This window comes from Plectropomus leopardus, chromosome 23 (genome assembly GCF_008729295.1).
Source record: "Plectropomus leopardus isolate mb chromosome 23, YSFRI_Pleo_2.0, whole genome shotgun sequence".
In the NCBI taxonomy this organism is placed as follows: domain Eukaryota; kingdom Metazoa; phylum Chordata; class Actinopteri; order Perciformes; family Serranidae; genus Plectropomus; species Plectropomus leopardus.
Genome location: NC_056485.1, coordinates 11,892,796 through 11,917,116, shown reverse-complemented (window position 1 = coordinate 11,917,116; position 24,321 = coordinate 11,892,796). Strand labels below are relative to the sequence as shown.

Here is a 24,321-nt window from a genome sequence, read left to right as displayed (position 1 = left end):
AGCAGCAGCAGTGGTGGGTGGGTTGGAGGCCGGATCCAGAATATCTCAATGAAGGAGAAAGACTAGATCTTTTTTTTGTTTGTGGATATTCCTTTTTAATTTAACACTTTGGTACTTGAAGTTAGGATGCGTGTTGTGCCTGGATAAGCCAAACAGAAGGTAAAATGGTTGGCACTTTGTCAAAAGAGGATCTTTTACTTTATTTGTAACACACCTGCATGACAAAACTCCATTGTTTACTGGCACTAAGACAAGAATGATAGAGCTGTGGGCGAATGGATAGTGAGGAATCTTAAAATGTTGAAATATAACATCTTCGTACTCCTATTTTACATTTAAATTTATGACAACAAAATTGCATTTATGCTTTCCTTGTAAGACAGAACAATTCGATATAACCCTGATGTTACAGAGAAAAACAACAGAGCTGGAATCAGTGGACCAGTCCTGGGATTATTAGAATTTCCCCTCCAGATGTGTAACCTGATCTGACAAAGCTTCATGGGAATAACATTTTGTGGATTATTATTCCAAAAGATTTTTCAAACAGAGAAACCCAGTGACATGTTTTCTTAAGGCTCTCTTTTTTTTGGCATGACAATTTTCACATTTGTATTCAATCTGTCAAAATATTCTGAAGCTCAAATACTGCATGCGATGTCACAGTGATCTTAAGCGGGTTTTTGTTCTCGGAGGTGGTGAGTCACATTGCATTTGGCGACGCCTCTCACTTGCACTGTTGAGTTTACAGTCTGGTTTCCAGTGAAGGGAGAAATGACAGCATGCAGCATGTGACAAGTCATCAGAATCAGACCCATATTTCCTCTGCCCTATATGTGGGAATCGTGTCATGTTTAGTCCTCCTCAGCATCTGGAACACTCTGGAAAGATGTTTTGCACCATATTTGTTTTGTTGTTGTTAATTTTATAATAGAGAATGCCCACAAGCGTCAACAGCAGAATATAGCACATCTGTAATAGCAAACATTTTTCTATCCTCAGGTACATTCACAGCTTCAGATACATGTCAATATTTTGATTTTCAGTGTATCAATATTTTACCGCCATAGCTTAGCAATCAAAAATATTTACTCGAGCAAGGATTTAGCGATTATCTCCCCTAAAACCTTCCACAAGGTGAGGATCCGCAATGTGACTTGGATCTTGCTAAATGAATGCGGCGTCTTAAAAAGAAATTTAAAGACCTAAAATTGTTTTGGCTCTGCCTGTTTTCCCCTGTGACCTAAAACAGAACACTAGCATCCAGGCATGTTGTCTTTCATCATTAAACTGTCTTTCAATGGCTCCTGGGAGCCTCCTAGAGCACAGAAAGGAACCTTGTATTTTGCAACATCAAGCGCACAGTGTCTTTAGTGTCTGCAGGGAGGTGCATATTAGAGTCATGGACTCTCCGGCTCTCACACACAGACACGCACACATGCGTTTGTTGTGGCTTTATACATTAATGCAGGTGATACCCAAGGTCTTATAAGTGTACAGATCTTTGACCTTGTTTTCTCTCTCTCTCTCTCTCTGCTTCCATTACGTGCTTGTAGATCAAAGACACACACGGTGCACCAGGCAGCGTTGTGGCTGAAGATCCTCACTTAAAGGCAGCTGACAGAGGTAAGTTATTAAACCCTTTCACATCCACGTCCGCCCCCGCTGCTCTTGTGACTCCCACCTAACATATTTTGTACGAGAGCCTATCTGGAATTAAATTAATCTTTTTATTTCACATAATTTAGCATAATCCAAAGTTGTTTATGGCCTTAGCATGAGATCTCAGAGGTCTGTGTGGTTATTTTGCCCTAATTCTAAATTATTTGATCAATTTACAACACAAGAATTTGCAGCACTTTCCTCCAAAAAAAGGCTTTGGATGGAACCTATATGCCTGCCTATTGCAAAAATTGTCTTACCTATGGGAGAGTATGATCCTGTTGCACATAAATAATTGTGTTGTTTGGGAGGTATGAAATAACTAGGTGTGAATATAGAGCGCCACAGACATGCTGCTTAGTGCAGGAAACCCAGAATGTCTGTAAATGATTTCAAATATAAAAGATGTCCTACATTGATTTTCACAATTGATTAGAGGTGCATAACTGAGATGCTCTTTCCTTCCTCCGTGATTGGTTGTTTAACAGAAAAACAATGACAACGTGGTTTTAAAGATTTTTAAATCAAATTAAAATGTAGATGAATCAAACAAATGTCAGATATCTTTCCTCTGTTTCATAGTGTGCTTAGTTGCTTTGTAAAACTACCATGGAAAATGTTTGTATTTGTTAGTCTATGTTTTTCTGTTATTAAGATTTTGCAAATATTTTAGAAGTACTGACTATTGTTTTATTAGTTCTCTGGACGACAGTACAGTATTAGCTGATATCACAAGGTCTGCCATTCCATTCAGTTAAATTCAGGTTCCCGCTACTGATACACGATGTTGTCACATGCCCATTTAACAAAATCGATTTCAGAAACTGCCATCTCTTTTTTTTTTAGTTTTTCCTATAAAGGAGAAAAACAACACAAACAGAGTTTAAAATATTTGTAACCAGTGAGTGTGGTCGAATTTACTTTGAATAGACTTCACTAATCCATGTAAAACATGGCTTTAAAACAAGAACATTTAACAAAAGTAGAAAATTTGTCTTAGTTTTAACTGTCAAGGTTAATTAATTAATCATAAATTAGCCCAGTAGCTAGCTGACTTTTCCTATAGTCATAGTTTAAAAATGACTTGTATTATTGATAATTTTTCTTAGTTACCTTTGGTTTAAGTCAGTGGATTTCCTGACAGAACAGCATGCTTGAAAAAGAGCAATTAATATTGCCTTAGCGAGAGGAACAAGTTAGCGTAGTGAGATATGCGGCCAAACAGGTGCCTTTCATTAATATTTGATTTTCAATAGCATTGTTTGCATATGGCGTGTGCTTTTTGTGTTGACTGGTCTTGCCTTGTGAATCCGTAATATATCTGCATTGCTGATTTAGTCCTTAGAGGGGAATAAATATCCTTGTTGTCTTTCTCTTGTCTGTATGCCGTTATCTGAATGGCACTGTTTGATGGGGATGCAGACATGCAATGGCAATTTCAAAATAAAGCTGAACTTAAAGGTGATGATATGAATCAATGCTTTAACTTTGCATTGATGAAAGAGATCACACATCGATCCAGACTGGTGGATTGTTATACCCCTTAGGCCATTGCTTCAATGAATTCATGGCTATTATGCTTCAACTTTAGGGCATTTGATATTCCCTGGAGTCTTTTCTACAAAACATATTTTGTGCTGTTGAAATGTACAGGCACAGGAGTTGAAAGGAAATACTGCAACAAATATAGCTATCCAAAATTTTTCAAAAATATTCTGTTGTTGAATAGAAGTATTCTGGCATACCTAGAAGCTTGACTATTGTCTGAGAATAACAAACAGATTACCCATGCATGAGAGAGCTGTGTTTACCATACATCTATTCCTTTGGCCATAGCTCCAAACAAATCTAAGTGAGAGCGCTCTTAGTGTAGATGTGCGGCTGATGCAGAAGGCTGTTCGTGTGTCTCATGTTTTGTTTTCAAGGTGATGCAGCTAGTTTATTCCCCCCTTCACACCACGAGCATATTATCCTGCTCCAGCTGCTGTGAGGAGACAGGCCCGGGTATTTATGGCTAGCATAAAAAGCGTGTGCATTCCCTGTCACCATACAGCTTGAGATTTACAGCACATTTGACAAACACACTGAATTAAAAAAAGGAGTGTTCAATTTGTATAGGAGTTTAGAGCCTGTCTGTTGTGCACGCTCCCAACGGATTCCGCTGTTAGCACATGTGTGCGCGCTTGTGTCTCGCTGTCTATGTACGCCTCCCGCTGTGTGAGAATGCGTCGATCTGTCTGCCCGTGTGTGTCTATACGTGTGTGTTTTTGTGTGCACGAGCGAGTGTGTGCACACGGAGCCCGCCTGCTCTGAAACACCAGCAACAGATAACAGATGGTCCCCCTGCATTAGAAGTGTTTTATTTCCCTGCGGAAGCCAGATATGTCAAAAATAAGCATGTGCAACATTAGTCATTTGGAATATTCATGCCCCTGCCGTCCGATGGTTTCCTTTTCACAGCCAAAATACCAGCAGCCCAATTCTCCCAAGGAAGAGAGGGGAATAAGGGGGGTAAGGAAAAAAAGCAGTCATCAGCTGAACTGATGGGGGAAAGGCTCAGGCCTACATGCGGCTGTAATGGAGGAATTTTTTTTCTTCTGGTCGCTTCTTTACTATGCCAGGGTTGTAATTAAACAGGGGCTACAGTCTGTAGATGTGTTCATATTAAAAACCACATCCCCCCGCCCCATTAGACACAGTGATGTGAATATGCACACGTGTCCATATGCCTGCCTGGCAGCATACACACATGCACGCACAAAATAGCAATTTGCACCCACATTCAGGGGTGGATGTGGTGCACTTAAGTAGAAGTACTAATACCATCCTGTGAAAATACTCTGTTATAAGTACAAGTCCTGCTTTGAAAAGGTTATTTGAAAAGTAAGTATAATCAAGAAAATATACTTAAAGTATTAACAATAAAAATACCCAATGCAAAAAAAAATGTTAAAAAGAAAAAAGAAACTAGACAAAATCTTAAAATGATTAGAAATGAAATGAAAAAAAAAACTATAAAAACAAAGAATTGTTTTAAAAATTATTAAAAACACACAAATGTTAACAAAAACACCAAAAACTCTAAAAAATTATCAAAAATCAAAAAGGGAAAAAAACAAACAAAAATTAAAATGATTAAAAATAGAGAAAAAACACCCTAAAAAGTCAAAATTAAAAAAAATAGAAAAGAAAACCCCAAAATACCTCAAAATTCTTAAAAATAGAAAAAAACACACCTCAAAACTCAAAATTTTAAATTATATAGAAAAAAACCCTTTTTATCAAAATAGTTGGCAATGAAATTTCTTTAATTTGATTGACTTATTAATCAACTAGTCATTGATGCAAAATCTTAATTTGTAAATTAACTAAATAAAAGTAGCATGAAAAGAAAATACCTAAATTAAGTACAAGTGCCATAAATTCATACTTAAGTATAGTACTTGAATAAATGTACTTAGTTACATTCCACCACTGCCCACATTAGATAACCTCACAGAATCAGACTTCTTTTCCTTCATAGACTCATCATTGGGAGTCCTCCTCCTTCTCCTCCTCCACTACTTATCACCCTATTTCTCCTCTCCACCTCCATCTATTCAACTCTCCTGATGCTCTGTAGCTTTAGTCTCTTTAATCTCCACCTCCTCTCCTCCCAGGCTTTCTACCCCCATCTCCCACCATTGAGCGTAGCTGCCATCCTTGTCCTTGGTGGCGGACATGGGCATGCATCATTATCAGGCCTGATTAACCATCCACGTAGTTGGCAGTCGGGGCCCCCACCAGGGGCCAATGGCATGGTTTTTCCTCCCGCCGAAAACATGAATTTTGAGCAGCACTTTCTCACTCGCCAGGGTCCCTCATGATCAGGGTTAATTCGTGGCAGCATGCGTGAATGTTGTAGAAAGAAGAGAGGAGGAAGAAAAGGAGGAGGAAAAGCTACCAAACAGTAGAGCGCTGCTTATCGCAGAAATGCAATATGATTTATTCAGGAATATGCAAATCCAACAATCACTCTGCCTTGTTTACCGAAGGGACCTGCTGATTCAGAGTCTGAAAGAGAGAGGGAGAGAGGGAGAGGGAAACAATCCCAACCATAGACGCCAACATACAGTGCATGCACTAAGGCAGCCACCAGAAACTAAATCTGTTGCTTTTCCTTAGAATCAGGAAATGAAGGGTGTCGGACGATTTCTTGGTTGTTTCACAGCTTCAGAAACCTTTAAATTTATTCTGGTGAGGCTGGATTGCTGATGTAAAGAGCGAAGGGTTATATGCAAAACATTTCTTATCTTATGTAAATACAGTACATCGTTTTTAGAGCTTTGTATGGAGCATTTGGATCTATTAAATACCTTTGTACTATATGCTAGTCTGCAATGATTACACATAAAGTCATAACATATCATAATTCCTGCTTTAATATTTATTTATTTATTTATTGCTCTGAACATCAACAGATATCTGCTTTAAACAGCCGAATTTAATTTTCTCACCAAATAAGAAATTTCACAAGATGACATGGAGCACATGATAACAGAATTTACCCTCGCCCAAAACTCATTTTTACTAAATAAAGCTTAATGCAGCCTCTGTTAGCTGTTAGTTCTGGCTGCTAGCAGTTATTGTTAACTAGCTTTCCTCGTGCCGATTTCAACACAGATTTGTAGCAATATCAGGAAAACAATAGGGCGATAGGTTGATAATGACTTTACTGCGTCTTTTCGTCCCAATGATGTCCTGGGGTTTGTCTCGAACAAGCCTTTTTGTTGTCTTTTGGAAGACAGCCGACTTTTACAATGAACAAATTTGATGAGACACAACAGATAAACATGGGCTTTGCCATCGTGAATGTTTTCTCATTTGAGCATAGGTCAGTGGCGGTCAACACGACAAATATCAGCTAATACTGATGTCCCGCCGATAAATTGGTGCATCCCTAGACATCATTAATCATTTGGAAAACTGGCTACTTTTGCTTATAGTCAACTAAAAAAAATATCAAAGTAATCATCTTTGTAGGTGGTTACGGGTTGAAGTGATTTAACAAAATGGTTTGCAGAACAAAAAAAATTCAGGTTGAAAGGAAATAATAATTCAAAAACATATGCTCTCAGTGTAGGTAAGACAGGCATCTGTTTTGGCCGTCCTCCTCAGGGGACTGTACTGTCTTTTCATGGATCTAAACCAGGGATTTGAAAAAAACTGCTGTTCTCTGGCAAGATTGTACCGGTTTGTATCGGCTCCAAAATGCACTCTGGCTTTCCCTTTGACTAAAGTGCCATTGATGTGCGCGATGACAGACTCAATGGAATAGTCCCCTATCTGCGTTTTCCCATTTAAACAACCCATAGTGCAAATGATGCCAAGGGACGTCTTCAGCGTAAAAGATGTGTCACCTGCACTTGTAATAACACCATAGCAAGACTTAGTTCTGCATTATGTTGACAAGATATGAAGTGAGTAACTGTGCTTTAATGGATTTCATGTTACTTTTGCTGTAGCTGCGTCCCATTTGCATTATCATATTCTTAGCCATCCCTGTCTAACCCACCACTGACAAGTATTTAATAAACCTATTTAACTTTATCTGCTTATAGGGATTCACTTTTTGTGTTACTTTTGTTTAGGACATTGAATTTACATTAACCTGTGGATACTCGTTTTACGTCGTGTGCAAAAAAAAACAAGCCAAGGTGTTGTAAGCTGATAAGAGTTTCACTGTGCTATAAAGGGCTACAGGGAAAGTAATGATTGTTTGACTGCCGTGTATGAATGCGAATCTTTGAAGCGGTTTTCAACACTAGTTGATAAGCTACTGTATTACTATGCTGTTTGCCTAAAGTAAAGAGAGTAAAGATTTTCTCTGACCACAGGAGATCTGATATTCAGCGTACTGTAGCAAAATGGAACAGCTATGTACTGCGAATGAAAGGTATTTTTTTTCTGTCCAGTGTTGCATGTTGCTTGTATTTGATCTGAAGCTTTTTTCATGGGTAATTAAGAGGTGCACAGTCTTGCATTTGAAATTCCAGTTTTTGCTCTTTATCTTCTTTGGGTTGTAGAAACACGTGTGAGTTGCAGCCATTTCCTGAATCTCTGCTGAGAGCCCAATTAGCGCCGTTGTATTGATTTCTTCGCACCGTATTGCATGTACTTTTCCAGGTGAGTCCCTACAGCTAGCGCCAGTGTATGGAAGACAACAATTATCCCTTCTAACAGAATCTCTGAGGCCACACAAAAGAGAGCAGGGCTCAGAAAATTGATCTCTCCAGGCTTGCCAGCCGTTGTGTGCATGAGCAGACAAAGGCACCCACAACTTTGTGATGTCTTAAAGCTACAATATGCGACTTTTTGATGTCTGTACCCTGTAATTACATTCTTAAAACTTTTTTTTCTGAAGTTATCCTCACTTTATCATGGAGCGATAGGACCCAGCCCATGAAAAAGACACAATAAACTGCTTATATCATACCACATAAGCCTGGGTCTTTGTGGCCATGTGCATATTAGCAATTTGGTTCTTTTTGATGTATGAACCATATACAGTTTCTATGGGCATGAGATAGGTTGTAGCTCTCTGTTGACTGTTTCATATGTGTGTTAAACTCGCTATCTCTACTGTATCAAAAAAACGGCATCAAAAAAAGCAAGGACTATAAATCGAACACCCCCCGATAATGGATCTCTGATTGATTAGCCACCAATTGTTTTCAGCCCATATTTATTTTAAACAAGAGTTCACCAACATTTTTGATGCCAAGGACCCCTTTGAACAAAGAGACTAGCACGGAACCTGTACTACATACACTGCAATAAAAAAAGACAATTTTCTGAATATTTTCAGGTCCTCTCTCGTTTGCACTTGCATGCAGCCGTTTAGTCAGCAACAGTTTTAGCATGGATAGGTGCATTAACCTCATACTCTGAACTTTCGCTGGTGGTTACTCAGCTGGACAGTTTATCTGAGACATTTGCAAGAATGCCCATATATTCAACATAATAATACAGCTAGTCAGCTATTATGTTTCAATAGTATGTAAATGTTAGCTAAGTAGTTCACCTCGCCGTTATTGACAGGTGCTGCACAGTAATTTAACATTAGCCAACTCACATGAAACAGTGTGAGAAAACTCTATAACTAAAACATTTTTCAACAAATGGACATCAACATTTTTTTTTAACTTGTTTTCCATAATGTGTGTTTTGTTTTTATGGATGTTGGTTGTGATTACATAAGCTGTTTTAAAATATACTCCACAGTCAGTGGAGTGGCAAATTTTGGACATTAACTTGAATATTTGAGGAAAAGAAGATGGAGTGAGAACTGTATTTGCTCTAGTATTAACATTATAGCTTTAAATTTTCTCAGTAGGAAACCACAAACACACTTTCTGAGATCATTTCCAATCTTTCGAGGCAGCACTTTGAATTGTAAACAGACATTGATCCTTATTACTTATAAAATTGAGAATCACATTTACTGATTTAAACCCTTGGATTTTCTACATATGCAATATCTTCGAGTTCTTGCAACCGTTTGTCCTGTGAATAACCCGAGCTCTTCTCCTTTTCTGTCTTCCCCCTCTTCAGCTAAAATGGCTTGAAGACGTTCTCATTTTTCTTGCGAATGTATGTCATATCAACAACGTGATGCTAATCTGCAGGAGTCATACACCCTCCACCATGCTATTTTTTGCCGCACACATGTTGCCTGAGAGGTCAGCAGCATAGCAGGGTTCTTACTAGGTTGAATTGCTTGGAGGCAGAAGTTAATTTCCAACTCAACAGAGATAAATGACTTTGCTTTGACCTCCCCTTGCTGGCTGGCACAACAAAGACTTGTGCTTTTCTCAGACACGGGCTCAGAAAATATTTGTAATTTAAAAGCAATTGTCTGTTATTTGTGGTATGAAATGATTTGATTTGGTTTAAATGACTAGCCCATTTGTCCACGTTTTTCTGCTGAACATAGATAAAACCATTCTTTTTATTGTTTGTGGATATTTCGGTTCTTTGTTTAGCAGGAAGTCATCTCCACACAGAGCACAATGTCACAAACAAAGAAAAAAGTCAATTTAAATTCACACTCACATATTTAATCAAAGAGGTACTCCAACTGTAGAAATCTTATGTAAATGTATTTAATTATCTTAACTAGATTTAATTCTTGCTAGCATAAACAGGTTAACACTTTAACAGTAGTGCAGCACAAATAGCAGTGGTAGAATATTAAAGGGAGACACTCAAGAGAAAACAGTTTTTGGGCTGTTTTGCTACCATAACATGTCTTCTTTCAAAATGCATATTTTTAAAAGCCATTTTCTCAAAATTGTTTTTCTCCTAACATACTGTGAATCAGAAATCTCCACTTCGGTAGCTCTTTAACCATCTATATTCTGAAGGTATTTACAGTAGGGTCTCTTCATATATCATTCATAGCCTGATTTATTGAATGTTTTACTCTTAAGAACATGGCTAAAAAATCAAATTTTGTGGCTGGTGAAAATCTCCTCTGTAAAACCTATGTTAACAAAATGAAGCTGGCAAATTTATTTATATAGTACATTATATATCAAAAGGCAAATCAGCGCTTTATGGATTACACAGATAAAAGCACATAAAAAACCGTAAAAAAAAAAAAAAAAAAAGATAATAACAACATACTTGCTGTTGGCTATGTTGTTCATCATTTCCAGTAAATATTGCAATATAAAACATGAATTCTGTTTAAATAGTACAAACATAGGAGAATAGGAAGTATTTAGTGGTTACATCTCCAGTATGGACTCAAGAGCACAGTTGATATACGCTGTTCATTTACATGACGTAACAGAAGTGCATTTTTTAAAGATTCTGTTCAGACAGAGGGCAACACTCGATTTGCTGTTAGTCTTAAGTCAATATTGAGCTTATATACTCTCTGAGTGAATTACATTAAGACCAGAGAGATTTAAATATGTCAGACTTCATCAGATTTTCCTGGTCAAAAACTTAAATTTACTGGAAATTCGTGTCAGATACTTTAAATAATGTGATTAAAGGCTATTTTATGAAGAAATGTGTGCTATGAAAGTATTGTATCATTAAGATGTTAAAGTTCTTAAAACTGCAGCAGCTATAGTTGCAAATTTGGACACAAGGCAACTCTCAACTTTAGGTAATGATGCAGCACCTGCTTTAAAGCCCTAAAAATTTTCAGCTGATATTTTTGCTTTAGTGGTGCATATTCCCAAACAAATATGCAATGCAATGAATCAAATTACCACAAGCCAAATGACATACAGTAAACCTGAGGCTTTCAGGTCCCCTGGGGGTCTGGGCGATGTGACAGTTGCTTATTTTTCCTGGTTGGTAAGCCAGCCTTGCAGATTGCAAGCATAAACACCAGCTACTATTTCTGCTGGAAAACAACATCTAAACCAGTAAATGTAAAATGGTAATCCTGCAAGATTTTTTCCATTTTCACACCCTCAGTGGAATTACCCCTTTCAGACATAACTCTTATGCAGTATATTGTGAAAGCCTGTTATCTGATATGCTGCTCACCGTGGACTCCAGGATGTTCCAGGCTATATTTAACACAGAGGGTGTACATCCTGTAAGTGACCATTATGCTCTCAATTATCACTGTGTATTCTCCCCCGCTGCCCACCATGCTACTTTAGCACTTATTAGGGGCATACTTGAGGCTCACCCACGCGATTCACCTTCAGCCCACATTTGGCAGGTAATGAGCTTGACGGAGGAGACAACAATGGACACATTTCCTGCCAGAGATCACTGAGGGGTGACCCTGGTGAATGCCAGGGTGGTGGCTTGCATTGATTTATGTTGTAGCAATGGTCAAAAGATCTACATTATTCGACTACTAATTGACCTCTTTTCCTCTGGGCTTTTCAAGATTTGACTGTGCTGTATGATGGATGTCCATTTTTTTTCTTTTAGATGTCTTGAGCTCAGTTAGTGAGTATTGTGAGTATGTTTGTTTACCACCATATTTTCACGGACCAGTCCACATTATGTTACCCACCAGCGGGAGCATTTATTGGTCTGGTAAGACACGGTGCATTCTGGTAGTTGTAGGCTTCCTACCTTTTGAACAACAGACAATGTCATACACCCTTTCTGTTTACTCTGGTCATGTAGCACCACTTTCAAAAGTATTTGTGTCTTTCTACTGCGTAGATGGCCTAGCTCTATTTGAGGACTCTCTTTATATAAGTGAAATACTTCTTTAAGGCACCTATAGACTATAGCAGTCATAAGTTCATTGCATGCTACATTGTGTGAGAGGGGGCTAAAAAAGTCTCAGGCGCAATCTGTGTCAAACTGCAATTTTCTATTACAGTGATATTCAGCTTGACCATCCACAGCTTTCATGTTCTGTTACAATCTATCCTGGCAGCAGCCGACTGAACGGCAGTTCAAGAAACTGAAATTCTGCTGAAGTCCCATGTTGCTTTGAAGAACTGGGCTATTGGCAGATAGGCTTATCATTAGATGTGCCTGTCAGATTTTATTGGAACAAAAACTCATGCTTACTGAAGAATTAAAGAATTCAAGCATAGCACATCATGGAGACAGGTGGTTGCCAGCCTGGTAAAGATACATAAAAAAACATAAGTTGTCTCCCACATTAGATTGGTGTTAATTGCAGGGTACGTTTGGAGCTGATGTTTTTTCTGCAAGCTTGGATATGGATGCATCAAGGAGATGCTGACCATACCAAGACAATGTGCTTCTCTTTGTGCTGTCTTTGCTCAATCCATGTTTCCTAAGATTATATTCTCAGTTGTTTAAGTTTCTGTATTTTGCAAGAGCTGCAGTCTGGCAGTCTCAAGAGATATAGTGGTCATCCATACACAGAAAGACTTTCACAAGGAAGCGTGAGAGCAGCAGAAATACTCAGCCATGGGATTTACCTGTCAACTGCACTTAAGCACGTGGGATAACATACACTAGACGCTGTGATGGTAAAATAAAGGCTGACATGCTGTTCCTGTGATCTTCGGTCACTGACGACTGCATGTATGTCAGCGCCTCAGAGCTAAGTAGAAAAAAACTTGCATTAATAGATGGTTGGATGGATGTCTGCGTTTTGAAGGCCTCAGTGTCTTCGAAATAATATCTCATGTCAGCTTATCAGACAAATGTTTGATATATGAGCCAGAATTTCATGAAATGCTCAGTTCTTCACTTACTTTCTTTAGTTAGTTTATTGGGATTTCTTTACAGTATTGTGGGAGTACAAACTGAATAAATTCTGAAGACAGAACTATAATTGAAACACATTCTCACTCCCAACCTGTCAAATACCAACATTTTTGACGTATTTAAAAAAAAACCAAACTAAATTACATGGTTAGGTGTAAGCAACAAAAGAATGTAATTAGGTTTAGGCAACAAAAGTGGGTCGCTAGGGTACGGCAACAGAAGTTGGTGGTTAGATATAAACAATAAAAGTACATTGTTAGGGTTGGGCAACAAAGGTATGTGGTCAGATTTAGGCAAGTTAAGTATTGGTGTAGGTTATTACAGTTATGTAGGGTAAGTCAAGGTAAATAACATTACATGGGTTAAGTTTTGGAAAATAAAGTTACGCAGGTTAGGTCTAGGAACAGAAGTGCATGGTTAGGTTTCGGAGACAAAAGTGGTTAATTAGCTTTTGGAAAAAACACATGGTTTAGCTTAAAATAACTACATTTGTTACTAATGTAATCTAACATCACATGGCATACATCACCAGCATAGTATGCTACATATAATAGCACACAACATTGCTTTTTAGAAGAACTCAATCGACTTTTGGTTTCATACAGGGAGCGTACTGTGGTATTTCAGATGATGGAGTTCGTTCGGCTGTTCGTTCTGACTTTCTTGCTCTGTATAATGCAGTAGTTGCCTTCAGTGTCAAAAATCTCCACTGGCTGGTGGGCCTCATTCTGCTGTTTAAGGTGCCTTGGTGTCTGACGGTGAGGGCCACTGACCAAATTTTGGTATTTGGCGAGTTGAGGGTGAGACTGGTTTGATATTTAACATTTCTTAAAGATTTCAATAAAGGTTGGAGTATCTTTTTAAAGGATAATTCACAGTTTCTCCCAACGATGCATGTTTCCTTTAATTCTGGACAATTGAAACCTTACAAAGTTGTGAAGTATAATGATGTTTGCTAAAATCAAAGCGAACTTAAGCTCCTCTAATGTCTCTCCATAGTTTTAGAGCAAAGTGAAAAATGAACAATCTCATCTAGCCTAAGAAGGAACAAAATGTAGCTCTGTATTAACTTTTGAAATCTGCAGCTCCGAGCTCAGTTTCAGACTGCTGTGTCTAAAAGTACAGAGCAGAGTTTGGGGATTTAACTAAGCACAAGAACTCGGCTCAATTCCCAAAGCATCCGCCAACCACCCAACTGCACAGCACTTTTGGAAAATAGACACACAGGTAACTGATTTCTCCACTGACAATGCAACAGAAGAAAAGCTGGCTCTATCATTCCAACCATCTGGAAGTCTGGCTCAGACTTGAGGCTGATGTGTAACTTTTAATTGGAGAGACAGTGGTGGGAGGCAGAAGAGTAGGAAGGAATGATCCCAGTGGATAGACAGGCAGTGCCTGCTGCCAGATGGACAACCTGAGTTTGCTGGAGTGCACAGCATTTCATTCTCGGGCCAATGTGGTGTGTGTTCTATTTTACAAAGAGCTTGTTGGAGAGTCATAGTTTGGCCCAAGACATCTCAGATTCTGCAAAATGCTGCTGTTTTCACAGGACAGAATTAGGCAAGAAAAGGGATATTCTTGTAGAAGGTTTGACTGCAGAAATTTGTCATATCATGAGATGATATGAAACGTCACACAGTGGAACCCAATATTGACAGTCGAGTGTCAATTAATTGTAATTGTTAATGTCAGTGTCCAGCTTAAAGCCTAATCAGTTCATGTCACATAAAAATGTGACAGTTGGACTTTGTGATAGGGTGTTTGTCCCACTCCTCCTCCACTGTGATTGGAGGGTAGGTAAAAGTGCAGAAACCAATAAAAAATGTGAAATGTGCAGTGTTCAGTGCAGAATAGATGCTCAGCGCCTCTGTAGCATTGTGTAAGTACACTGTACTCCCGTTGTCAACAATTGTAACAAATATGCTGTTCTCAGGAAAAAAAACAACACTCCACTTAGCGCCGAGTTTGGATTTGTTGTTGTTCTTCTTTGCTGGTAGGTGCCATTCTTCGTCCTATGGCATTTAACGGTAGAATAGAACATTTGTAAGCTTATATGCCGACCCCGTCAGAAAGAATTGCAATCCTTATATCTACAGTACTGATGAAAAATGGGTACCGGCCAGTTTTCAGAAATTTGTTAACGACTTGGTATCAAAGTATCAGTTCTTGTGACCTTGCTAGCACACAGAAAATATGTTTTTTTTTGTTGTCGTTTCAAATAGTTTTTATGATCAGCAATTGAAAGCTCTTTTAATGTTGGCCAATATCAGACATGGTTTAAGAAATAGGCTTAATTGCTGTTTCAATCTCAAGTATGGAACTGGAGCCAGGATACATTTAGCATGATAACTGAGGGCAGGGGGAAATGGCTAGCCTGTCTCTGTCCAAAGTTCAAAACTATACCTACCAAAGCCTCTAAAGCTCACCAGTTAATCACAATGAGTTTGCCAAGTTTGGTACAAAAAAAAGATACATAACTTAATAGGGATATATTTTTTGTTCTAGTCTCTGTGCTAAGCTAAGCCCTAACACAGACAGGAAAGTGGTATCACTGTCATGCACATAAGCAAATTTCCCATAATGTCAAACTGTTTCTTTTAGATCTTGTTTTCAGGCAGGCTCGGATATACTGTCAGACGTGATGCTGTTTCCATAGTAATACATTGTTTGCTCATCCTGCTGCTCTCCATAGGGAATAAATAGACTTGTGTAATGCCATTTAGAAAGGTTAGGCCTGTTTCCAGTTTAACCAGTGCAATGCATTGCGAATACCTCTCTAGGCTGAGTGCACCAGCATTTGTCAGTAAGATGATTTGGCGGAAATATAAAGGCCATGGATACATCAGCGAGCTTCAGAGAAGGATTTATTAACATTTTTTATGTCGAAGGTAAATGTTGCAGCGGTTGTGTGCAATTTGTTTATAAGTGACATGGAGAGGTGTACTGTAGGTTTGTTGATGCACTCCGTACTTTCCTTCACCATCTTCTCCTCATTGTGAAACTGAATATAAACAAGCAGTTGTGCAGCAGCGGCTGTCTTTGCTTTTATTCTCTCAGAATGCAAAACCTGTTCCATGTGTGTGAGCTCCTACAAAAGTTGAAATGTTGAACTGACAAATCCTGTGCTGGGCCGCTGTGTTGTACAGAGTTGTATTGTATCAACTTTCCCAGCAGTCTCCCTCCCCCAGTATTTCAAGAACAATGTCTGTAACAGCGAGCAGAATTAGATGGTCACAGACAGTGTGTGGTTTCTGTGTAGGCCATCTTATACAAAGCTATAAAGGACCCCTTCAGGGCTTGCTCAGGAACGGCCGCTTTTTGCTTCAGTACAGTTTTCTGTCAGTTTAACTGCTCTCACCTTTCTCTTTGCTATGGTGAAGCCATACTTCATTCAAGAAAATTCATATTTGTGAATCTTAGGGCTGACCTTGTCTGTGTGATTCGCAGCTGAGTCATGAACTTTGTCTTTTTGTTCCTTTTTTTTCTTTTTATCTTTCTCTTTGTGAACTCTCTCATGCACCAGGTGCTAAAGCCGCTTTCCTACAGGACAAAAAAAAAAAAAAAAAAAAAAAAAAGAAGTTATGATTGGTAATTATTCCTCAGACAAATTACTTTGCAGTAGTAGTAAACAGGTATTTATCAGCTTTAACTTTGATCTGCTGTGATGAAAACATGGCACCAGGATGGATATGCTCATTTTTGCCCCTCGCCGCCACAAATTCAGCCCATCTCCATCCACCAGCACTCAAACATTGTTCCAAATTAGTTGACGCTGAGTTTGAAAGAGAGACTGAATACATAACAGAGAAAGTTACCGCAGTAACATTTTCACTGGCCTCCATGCTGCTTTCTATTGTTTATCAACCCTTGTTGTTGTTTTTTATGTTTGTTTTTTTGGCATGTTCATGACATCGAATGTGACACACCAGTAAAAAACAAACAAACAAATAGAGAGGTATAATCGTTTACTGTGGAGCTGATCTACTGGTAATGGAAAAGGAATCCAACACCTTTTTTTTTTGTTTTTTTTTTTGTTTTTTGCTCACACATGAGCTAATTTTGGTGGAAAAAGGATATAACGTGAAATGTAAAAGTCGCCTGTGTTTTAATGACAATAAGCAATTCTTTTAACAGAGACAGATAAAGCCAGCGATGTTATGTACTGTACTCCACAGCTGAAAACTGTTCTATTCACAGGAGATACACTTTGAATATATTTCCAGCTGACTATGATGATTAATTTCATTCTTGAATAATCTATCCATTATTTTTTTATTAACAGATTGTTTGTTTGGTCTATAAAATGTCAGAAAATGGTGAAAAATGTCCATCAGTGTTTCCCAAATCCCAATATGTCGTCCTCAAATGTCATGCTTTGTCCACAACTTAAATATATTCAATTGATTATGATGAGGGAGAAAATAAATCAGAAAATGTTTGCATTTAAGAAGGTGGAATTGGGGAATTTTGACTTTTTATTTGTTGTTTGTTTTTTTTTTTGCTTAAAAATGATTCAAGCTGATTAATCAGTTATCAAATTAGTTGGTGGTTAATTTATGAGATGACAATTAATTAATCAATTGGTAATTGCAGCTGTAGTACAAATATGGTATGTACAGACCTAAATTACTAACTGGTGTGCAAATCTTAAATGTCCTGCCCTTTTTTGTGTTCCTCAGCATTTGCCATATTGTTCAAGTGTGGGATTTTTCAGGCGATGCTCACATCATAACCAGTACAGTTTACCATTACATCAAACTGTGCTGTTTATATTTTAAAATCATTGTCACTGCAGCACAAACTGGTGTCCGTTTGCCCGTGATTGTAGTCTTAATAGAGCTCCAGCGTTGAAAGAAAATCCATGGGCTGCATAGGTGACAGAGGAGTGGTGCATAAATGATAAATGGTGGTTTAAGCAGTGTCTGGCTCAAGAGTTTGGGATCGAAGGGTCTAAATCTGAAATGTGCAAACTGATGCCTGCCTTGGGATTCACTCCCCACCTTAGGCCCCTCCCTCTCATACTCCATTCACCAGCCTCTGCAGGCATGTGTATGTTTTTCTTCATTTCACACCTCTCTCACACTGCATATTCATTTATCACTACTATTGCCTTCCTGGTCCCCCCACCTATCCGCCCAACCTCAAACCCCTTGACGTGGGAATTCAATTTGTACTGTATGTTTCATTTCTACTCCGATTTAGATTTATTTCATGTTGGCTGCTTTTAATTAACTCTCTGGATATGCGACGAGAGGAGGGGGGATGACGGAGAGAGAGTGAGAGAGACGGAGAGATAGATAAAAACTCCTCACATCCGCCAATGAGTTACACCGGCAATCATTTACCACTTAGACAGTAGTGCAGAAGCCCCCCGTTCGTTGCCCTGGCAACCGGTGCCTTGGTGATTGATTCCTTGCCAGTGTGGCATCGCTGCGGGGAATAGAGCGCGTGAGCTTAGCGTGCTTGCTACATCTTTCTAATTAAAATGGGATTACAGAGTCATCACCGTTGTATGTTCAAACAAATGCAAGGCTGTGAAGGAATCAATTTTGGTAAATGTCAGGGCTGTTAAATACAACTATGGATAAAAAATTGTAAGCGAGCTCAATGTATTGATATGCACACTGTATGCACACCATACATGACGACGTGCCTGCATGCCATTTGCATGTCGGGGGTTGTAGCGACTGACAGCAGCAGTGCATCCCCTCCATCCAGGAGTGGAGCTTGATTGACAGTGCATGAATCATGTTATGCAGCACAAATCACCAGACAGAACAATTAGTCTGTTTGTTGCTGTGTGCTAATCAGAAAATATTCTTCAAATTGGAGCTTAATGTACATCTTAAATGAACAACGGTTTCTTAATGTAATTGGATTAGGCAAGTCAATCATATCTATGCAGTTTATGCTGTTGTCTTTCAGACGAGTGTGTATTGAGGGGCTAAATATTCTCCCATGCACAGAGCTGAGACTTGATTACTTCAGATTTTACAGTGGCTGCTTACACCTGCACCATGGGGATACTGTAGCACACCAATATTTTATTTCAAAACATGGTCTGACATACATATGAATGAGAAATTAGTGCAGGATGCACTGGATGTTGTGGCACAGATGGGGGAATAACAAGTAATGTAACACAGTGTAACAGCCTTTACAAATAGTGCTGCAGAACCAATGGGTCAATTTTAATAACATATAATAATAATTCTAACATGTACTGAAAGTATAAAAAATAGAAGTACCCAATTCAGAAAAATTTAGAAAAAAAAACATCCCCCGAAATTCAAAACTATTAAAACAAAGTATAAAAGAATATGACTTAAATGGTTTTTTAAATTATTGCCCAGTATCCAAATTAGAAAAAAAAAACACTAAAAAAATGTCACGTAATAAAACAGATGCTGATCAATTCCTCCTTGGAGGACATGAAATACAGTTGAAAAAAAGGTGATAAATTGCAAAATCATCATGTCACAAAATGTTTAAAATCTCGATGACATTATATGCTGACAATAGTATAGTGATAATATCGTATCAAGGGGCCTCTGGTGATTTCTAAACCTATTCATTTCTAAATAATTTTGTTGTTAAAGCCACAGGGAGCCCCTGGAGAGGAGCGAAAGAGCTGCATGTGTCCTCAGAGCAGCAGGTCGGTACAATTTGGTCTAGTGCTCCCAATTTTGTAGTCAAGATCACCTAAACCAAGACCAGGTCATGACTAAGAAGAGAGTGTATCGATACTAAGACAAGACCAAGACTTGGCCATTACTGCCATACTGTATGTATGTAGTGCACTATGAGAAATGTCCTAAAAAAATAATCAAAAGGCGTCACAGAGATTACTTTGATGTATTGGAGGACTCCTTTGTTCTCTATGAGGAAACAAACACTAAGGAGCTGAAATCAGCTTCACCATCTTTATTCAGCACTCCTTTTTTTACGCAGGCAATTTATTGATATCGCTGCAGTTATGTTTGTGACTAATCTTGACTTAAAATCCCACGTCCTCTTTGTCTGAAACAGACAAGACTGAGACCTTCAGAAAGTGGTCTTGATACACTGAGTGCTACCTTTACTTTCTTTTCTAACCACCAGGATTTACTGCATAGTTATTTCTATAGTGGTTTGCTTGTGCCATATTGTTCAAGGCCAATCAAACTACAACTTTTTCAAAGTGCCATTCTTCAAGATAATTGTGTGCTTGAGAGTCACATTCTTAAGTCTGTAATTCATGATGTTTAGTGGGCTCTTGAAGCCAGCGGTGACCCCAGAGTGGCTCGAGAACGCCCAGGCATAAAAGCAGAAGATAGAGAGCATGCAAGTGAGCGAATGAGCCGAACCAGAAAGAGGAAAGTGTGACGTGCGGAGCGAGAGAATAACGAGGCCTAGCGCTTGGTTTTCAGATTTCAATCACTACAGTGCAGTTAGCAAGGTGTAACATAGTGCCTTGGGCCTGTTCCCAAGCGGAGCTCTTTGGCTCCGGTTGTGTGGGATGTGTCATTACAGCAAAGGTAATAATAGACCAGGGAATTTATAATGTGGTGCTTTTTACGTGCCTATGAAAGAGTGGCTGAAAGCCTGACACTGCTGGTGAAAAAAAAAGGAAAATTCATGTTTGCCGTAAACAATGGAGAGCCTATTATTGGCTGATATGTCATGTGACTGAAACATATATTAAAGCTCTCGTGAAAGCCCTCCGAAATGGAACACACTTCAATTTCACCCGTATAGAAATGCGACATGCGTGCACCTGCAGACCAGGGAGGAGGGGGGCACGAGTCCCACGTACCGCTACTATATCATGGCATGATGTGGAGGGTTTTACAGGCCCCGCTGTGCGTAACAAACTACTCTCTGAAATGAAAGTGCAGTTACAGCCGTATGAAACTGAGTGCCCAGATTAGGCATAAATCACCTTCAGTCTTGTTTTGCCCTCTCAGTCTTTCCTCGGTGTGGATGCCAGGCTTTTGTGTGCTCAGCAAGCATGCTCACATGTTTTTATTTTCTTTGTGGTGTGAAAGAAATATGACAACACGAAGCAGTGTGACCTTTTTCATTTCCCTTTATATTGTGTAAATTAAACATGTCCATTTGTGTGAATACCATTCAGCACGTCATTGTGATTCAGTGGAGTTCATGCATGCGCCTGGCTCTGATTAACACACCATACAGACTTTTCTTGTAATGCAAATCAGCTGAAATGAATGAAGGTGTGACTCTAGGTACAGGTTATCGTTGCCATGTAAGGCAAAAGTCTTCATACTGTCAATGAGCATTTTCATATTATTGGCCACGCTGTGCTGTTGCTCTAAAATTGGCAATATCAGTCCATCACTTTTGGACAACTACTGGTTGTATTGCAGTGAAATTTGGTACTGGTATCCATGGACTCCAATTGGAAACAATCTAATGACTCTTTCTCCAGAGCCACCATGAGGTTGACATTGTGCCTTTTCAAATTTTCAATGGATTGCCATAAAATTGAGGACAGATGTTCAAGATTGTCATAACTAAACTAAACTTTTCATAAGGTTGATTATTCGGTCATTTGTCCAACACTTTCTGCAGCTACTTCCTTTATTATAGTTGTCATTATGAGAATGTTAGCATGTTGATGTGAGCATTTAGGTCAAAGCACCGCTTCGTGCATTCTCACAGAGCTGCTAGCATGGCTGTACACCTGTGATACTTGTTTTGCCTGGGGACCATTTTTGCAACAAGTCTAGTTAAAAACCAACAACAATATTGTATAAAAGAAATATTTATCATATCACCAGTGTTGTTTCTAGGATTTGAGGACAGCTGAGACATCCCTTACTGGCTTTTTTGTAAATAAACAAGCTCTATTTTGATGCTTTTTTATGCATGATGGCACCTTATTGACATCACAGTACAAAAAGAATGCAAGTTTTAATCAGTTACTTTCATTGTAGATGAGAAAATAGTCTGCAGGTCACCTGGCACTCCATTACAGGTCAGATGTGGACCCATAATCGTTGAGTATCACTGCTATAGGGTATTAGTATTTTTATGCAAAAATGGATTACTGACCAGTACTATATCAGTACTATTCTAGTAGTGGTTATATTACACTATCTACTTTTCTTTTTGTGATTAATCCTACCACTTAGAAGCAAATTTTTGCTGTTTACACAAATCTTAAGGCTTTTACAGTTCAGAGAGTTTTTAACTCATGTTAGTTCAGTATACCTTTTGTTGTCACTTTGTCATTTTCATACAGTGAAAATAAAAGGCAAAAAGTGAGGTAATTATTTTTTTTTTTTGGAATGAGGTTGATTTTTTAAACTTTGCATCACAACTAAAGTCAACAAAGCAGCCAACAAAGTTACACATGTTGTAAGAGGTTACGAGGATTTTCAAACAACAACAACACAGAAGCTCCATATTATAAACCAAGACGGCAAACTTTATTACACCTTTCAAACTTGACAAAGGCAGCGCATACCAGATCCACTCTTTACATTCTGACCTTTCACAATAAAAGCTTTGGACATACAGTATACACTGTGTAAGTGTTTACCTGAGGGAATTAAAAATTACTCAGAGGATTTTGCTAAAATGAAACATGGCTTTCAGTAGCTTCAACTATACAACAACAACTACCTCAGACAGACTGACAGACGCTTAGCCAATAGGCACGTGGTAGTTGTCCCAAATTTGCATTGCTTCCACCACATCTGTTGTCATCAAATCCTTTTATTGATTAGGTTTTGTAATTATTGTAAATTTGCTTCACTGCTTGTATGACTAGTTTTAATGCAAAATATTTGCAGTTAAGTATTTTGCATGTTTGTGTTTTGTATTGATGACGCCCCCGGTGTGTAATGGGCTTTAGTCAGAGGAACAGGAATGGGAGCCTGATTTCTGGCTCAACTGGCTGAAGGAGGATGACAGTGTACCATTTTTTTTTTCTTTTTTCCTTTTGGGGTGTGTGTAAAAAATCACACATACGTGTGCGCGAATGGCGTCGGGTTTCGCTCTCCTCGTGAGCGGAGAAGAAAACCATCTGGGATTGTGTTTGTGTTAAGCAAAGTGCAACGGTTTCCCTCTCTCTCATTCACACAGGCGCCTGGCATCATGTAGGGACTAATGTGGAATCTAAATCTGGACCTTGTTGATAGAAAATGGCAGGTCACACTGTTTGGCATGCGACTCTCACAAACCCCAGTGCAGGCAATGGTGCTAATAGATAATTGGTAGCGTAATAGGAGATGACATGTTGTATGATGTTGCAGTCAGAGCCAATGACTCTGTCCCCAAATAGAGATTTTTTTAAAAAAAAAAAAACAAGCTCCATGCTTTTTTCTGTTTCAGGTGAATGTTTGAGCTGATATAATTTGGTCTTTTTGCACATTTATGATAAAATATTCCTTTACTTTTACGCATCTGCTCATCAAATAACGTGTTGCTTATGCATTTTAATTGTAAAATGACTTATTATAAAGCAAACAGAGATTTTATGACACTTTTAATTAGAGTCGACCTGCCTATTGCTGCAACAGCATGTCCTCATTTACATTACACTGCATGCAAATGAACTCAGCACATGAAAAGCGAGCTTTCTTGCCTCGTCTCATGAACTTTTGTTCATGGATTGCAACAATTTGCGTGCAGATCTCTCTGCCTCTCACTCCCTCACACACACACACACACACACACAAGCCCTCTCAGACACACACGCTCATCATAACTGTGGACTCACACCCTCCCCCCTCGCCTCCCACTCATCCTACTGATTGGAGTTGTCAGGAGTCAGAGGGTCACAGTGGAGGATGTCAATAGGCCTCATTCACAGACACAGAGAGGCACACACACGCACACACACACACACACACACACACACACACACTTAGACTCAGCAATAAAGGAGAGAAGCCGACAAAATGAAAGACAGACAGCAATACAGTCCTGTCTTAAGTGTGTATAAACACACCCCACAATCACCCCAACACGTCAACAGCTGTGCATCAGCTCGCTCTCCCACTCACCGCAGCCACACGCGGCGACGCCAGCGAAGAGCGTTCAATTTATATTCATTATTCACCAGTCAACTGCCTTGATTTCAGTGATTGAATATACCCTCTACCACCTACTGGCTCCTCCCTCGCTTCCCTCAGTCCCAGGGGAAGGCTCAATGTCTCCCCTCAGCTCTCAGAGTGGATAGCTGTGTGTGAGTGTGTGTGTGTGTGTGCCTTTTATGTATGTTAAATGGTGCTGAGTGTGTGGCAGTAATAAGGCTTTTGGGATCTGAGTAGAGAGCAGATGGATTTGATCAGGACTTATATTAAAAGAAAAGAGGCAGGAAATAAGTCTGCAGAGAGGTTCAAAGCTTTTTTTTTACACAACATTTGAGACTCACACTTACACAAACATTAGTGGGTAATGTATTTGGGATTTTTTGCCCTAATTTGT

General features: G+C 38.9%; 1 protein-coding gene across 3 annotated transcripts in view; it reads left to right on the top strand.

The window, feature by feature from the left end:
* The window catches only part of LOC121962023 (glucosidase 2 subunit beta-like), a 154,857-nt gene that overhangs the window by 69,293 nt on the left and 61,243 nt on the right, over positions 1-24,321 (top strand). For all 3 annotated transcript variants that reach the window (XM_042512195.1, XM_042512194.1, XM_042512196.1), the window contains exon 10: positions 1,557-1,626. In XM_042512195.1, the coding sequence (XP_042368129.1) occupies positions 1,557-1,626 (70 nt within the window). The remainder of the gene's footprint in view (positions 1-1,556; positions 1,627-24,321) is intronic.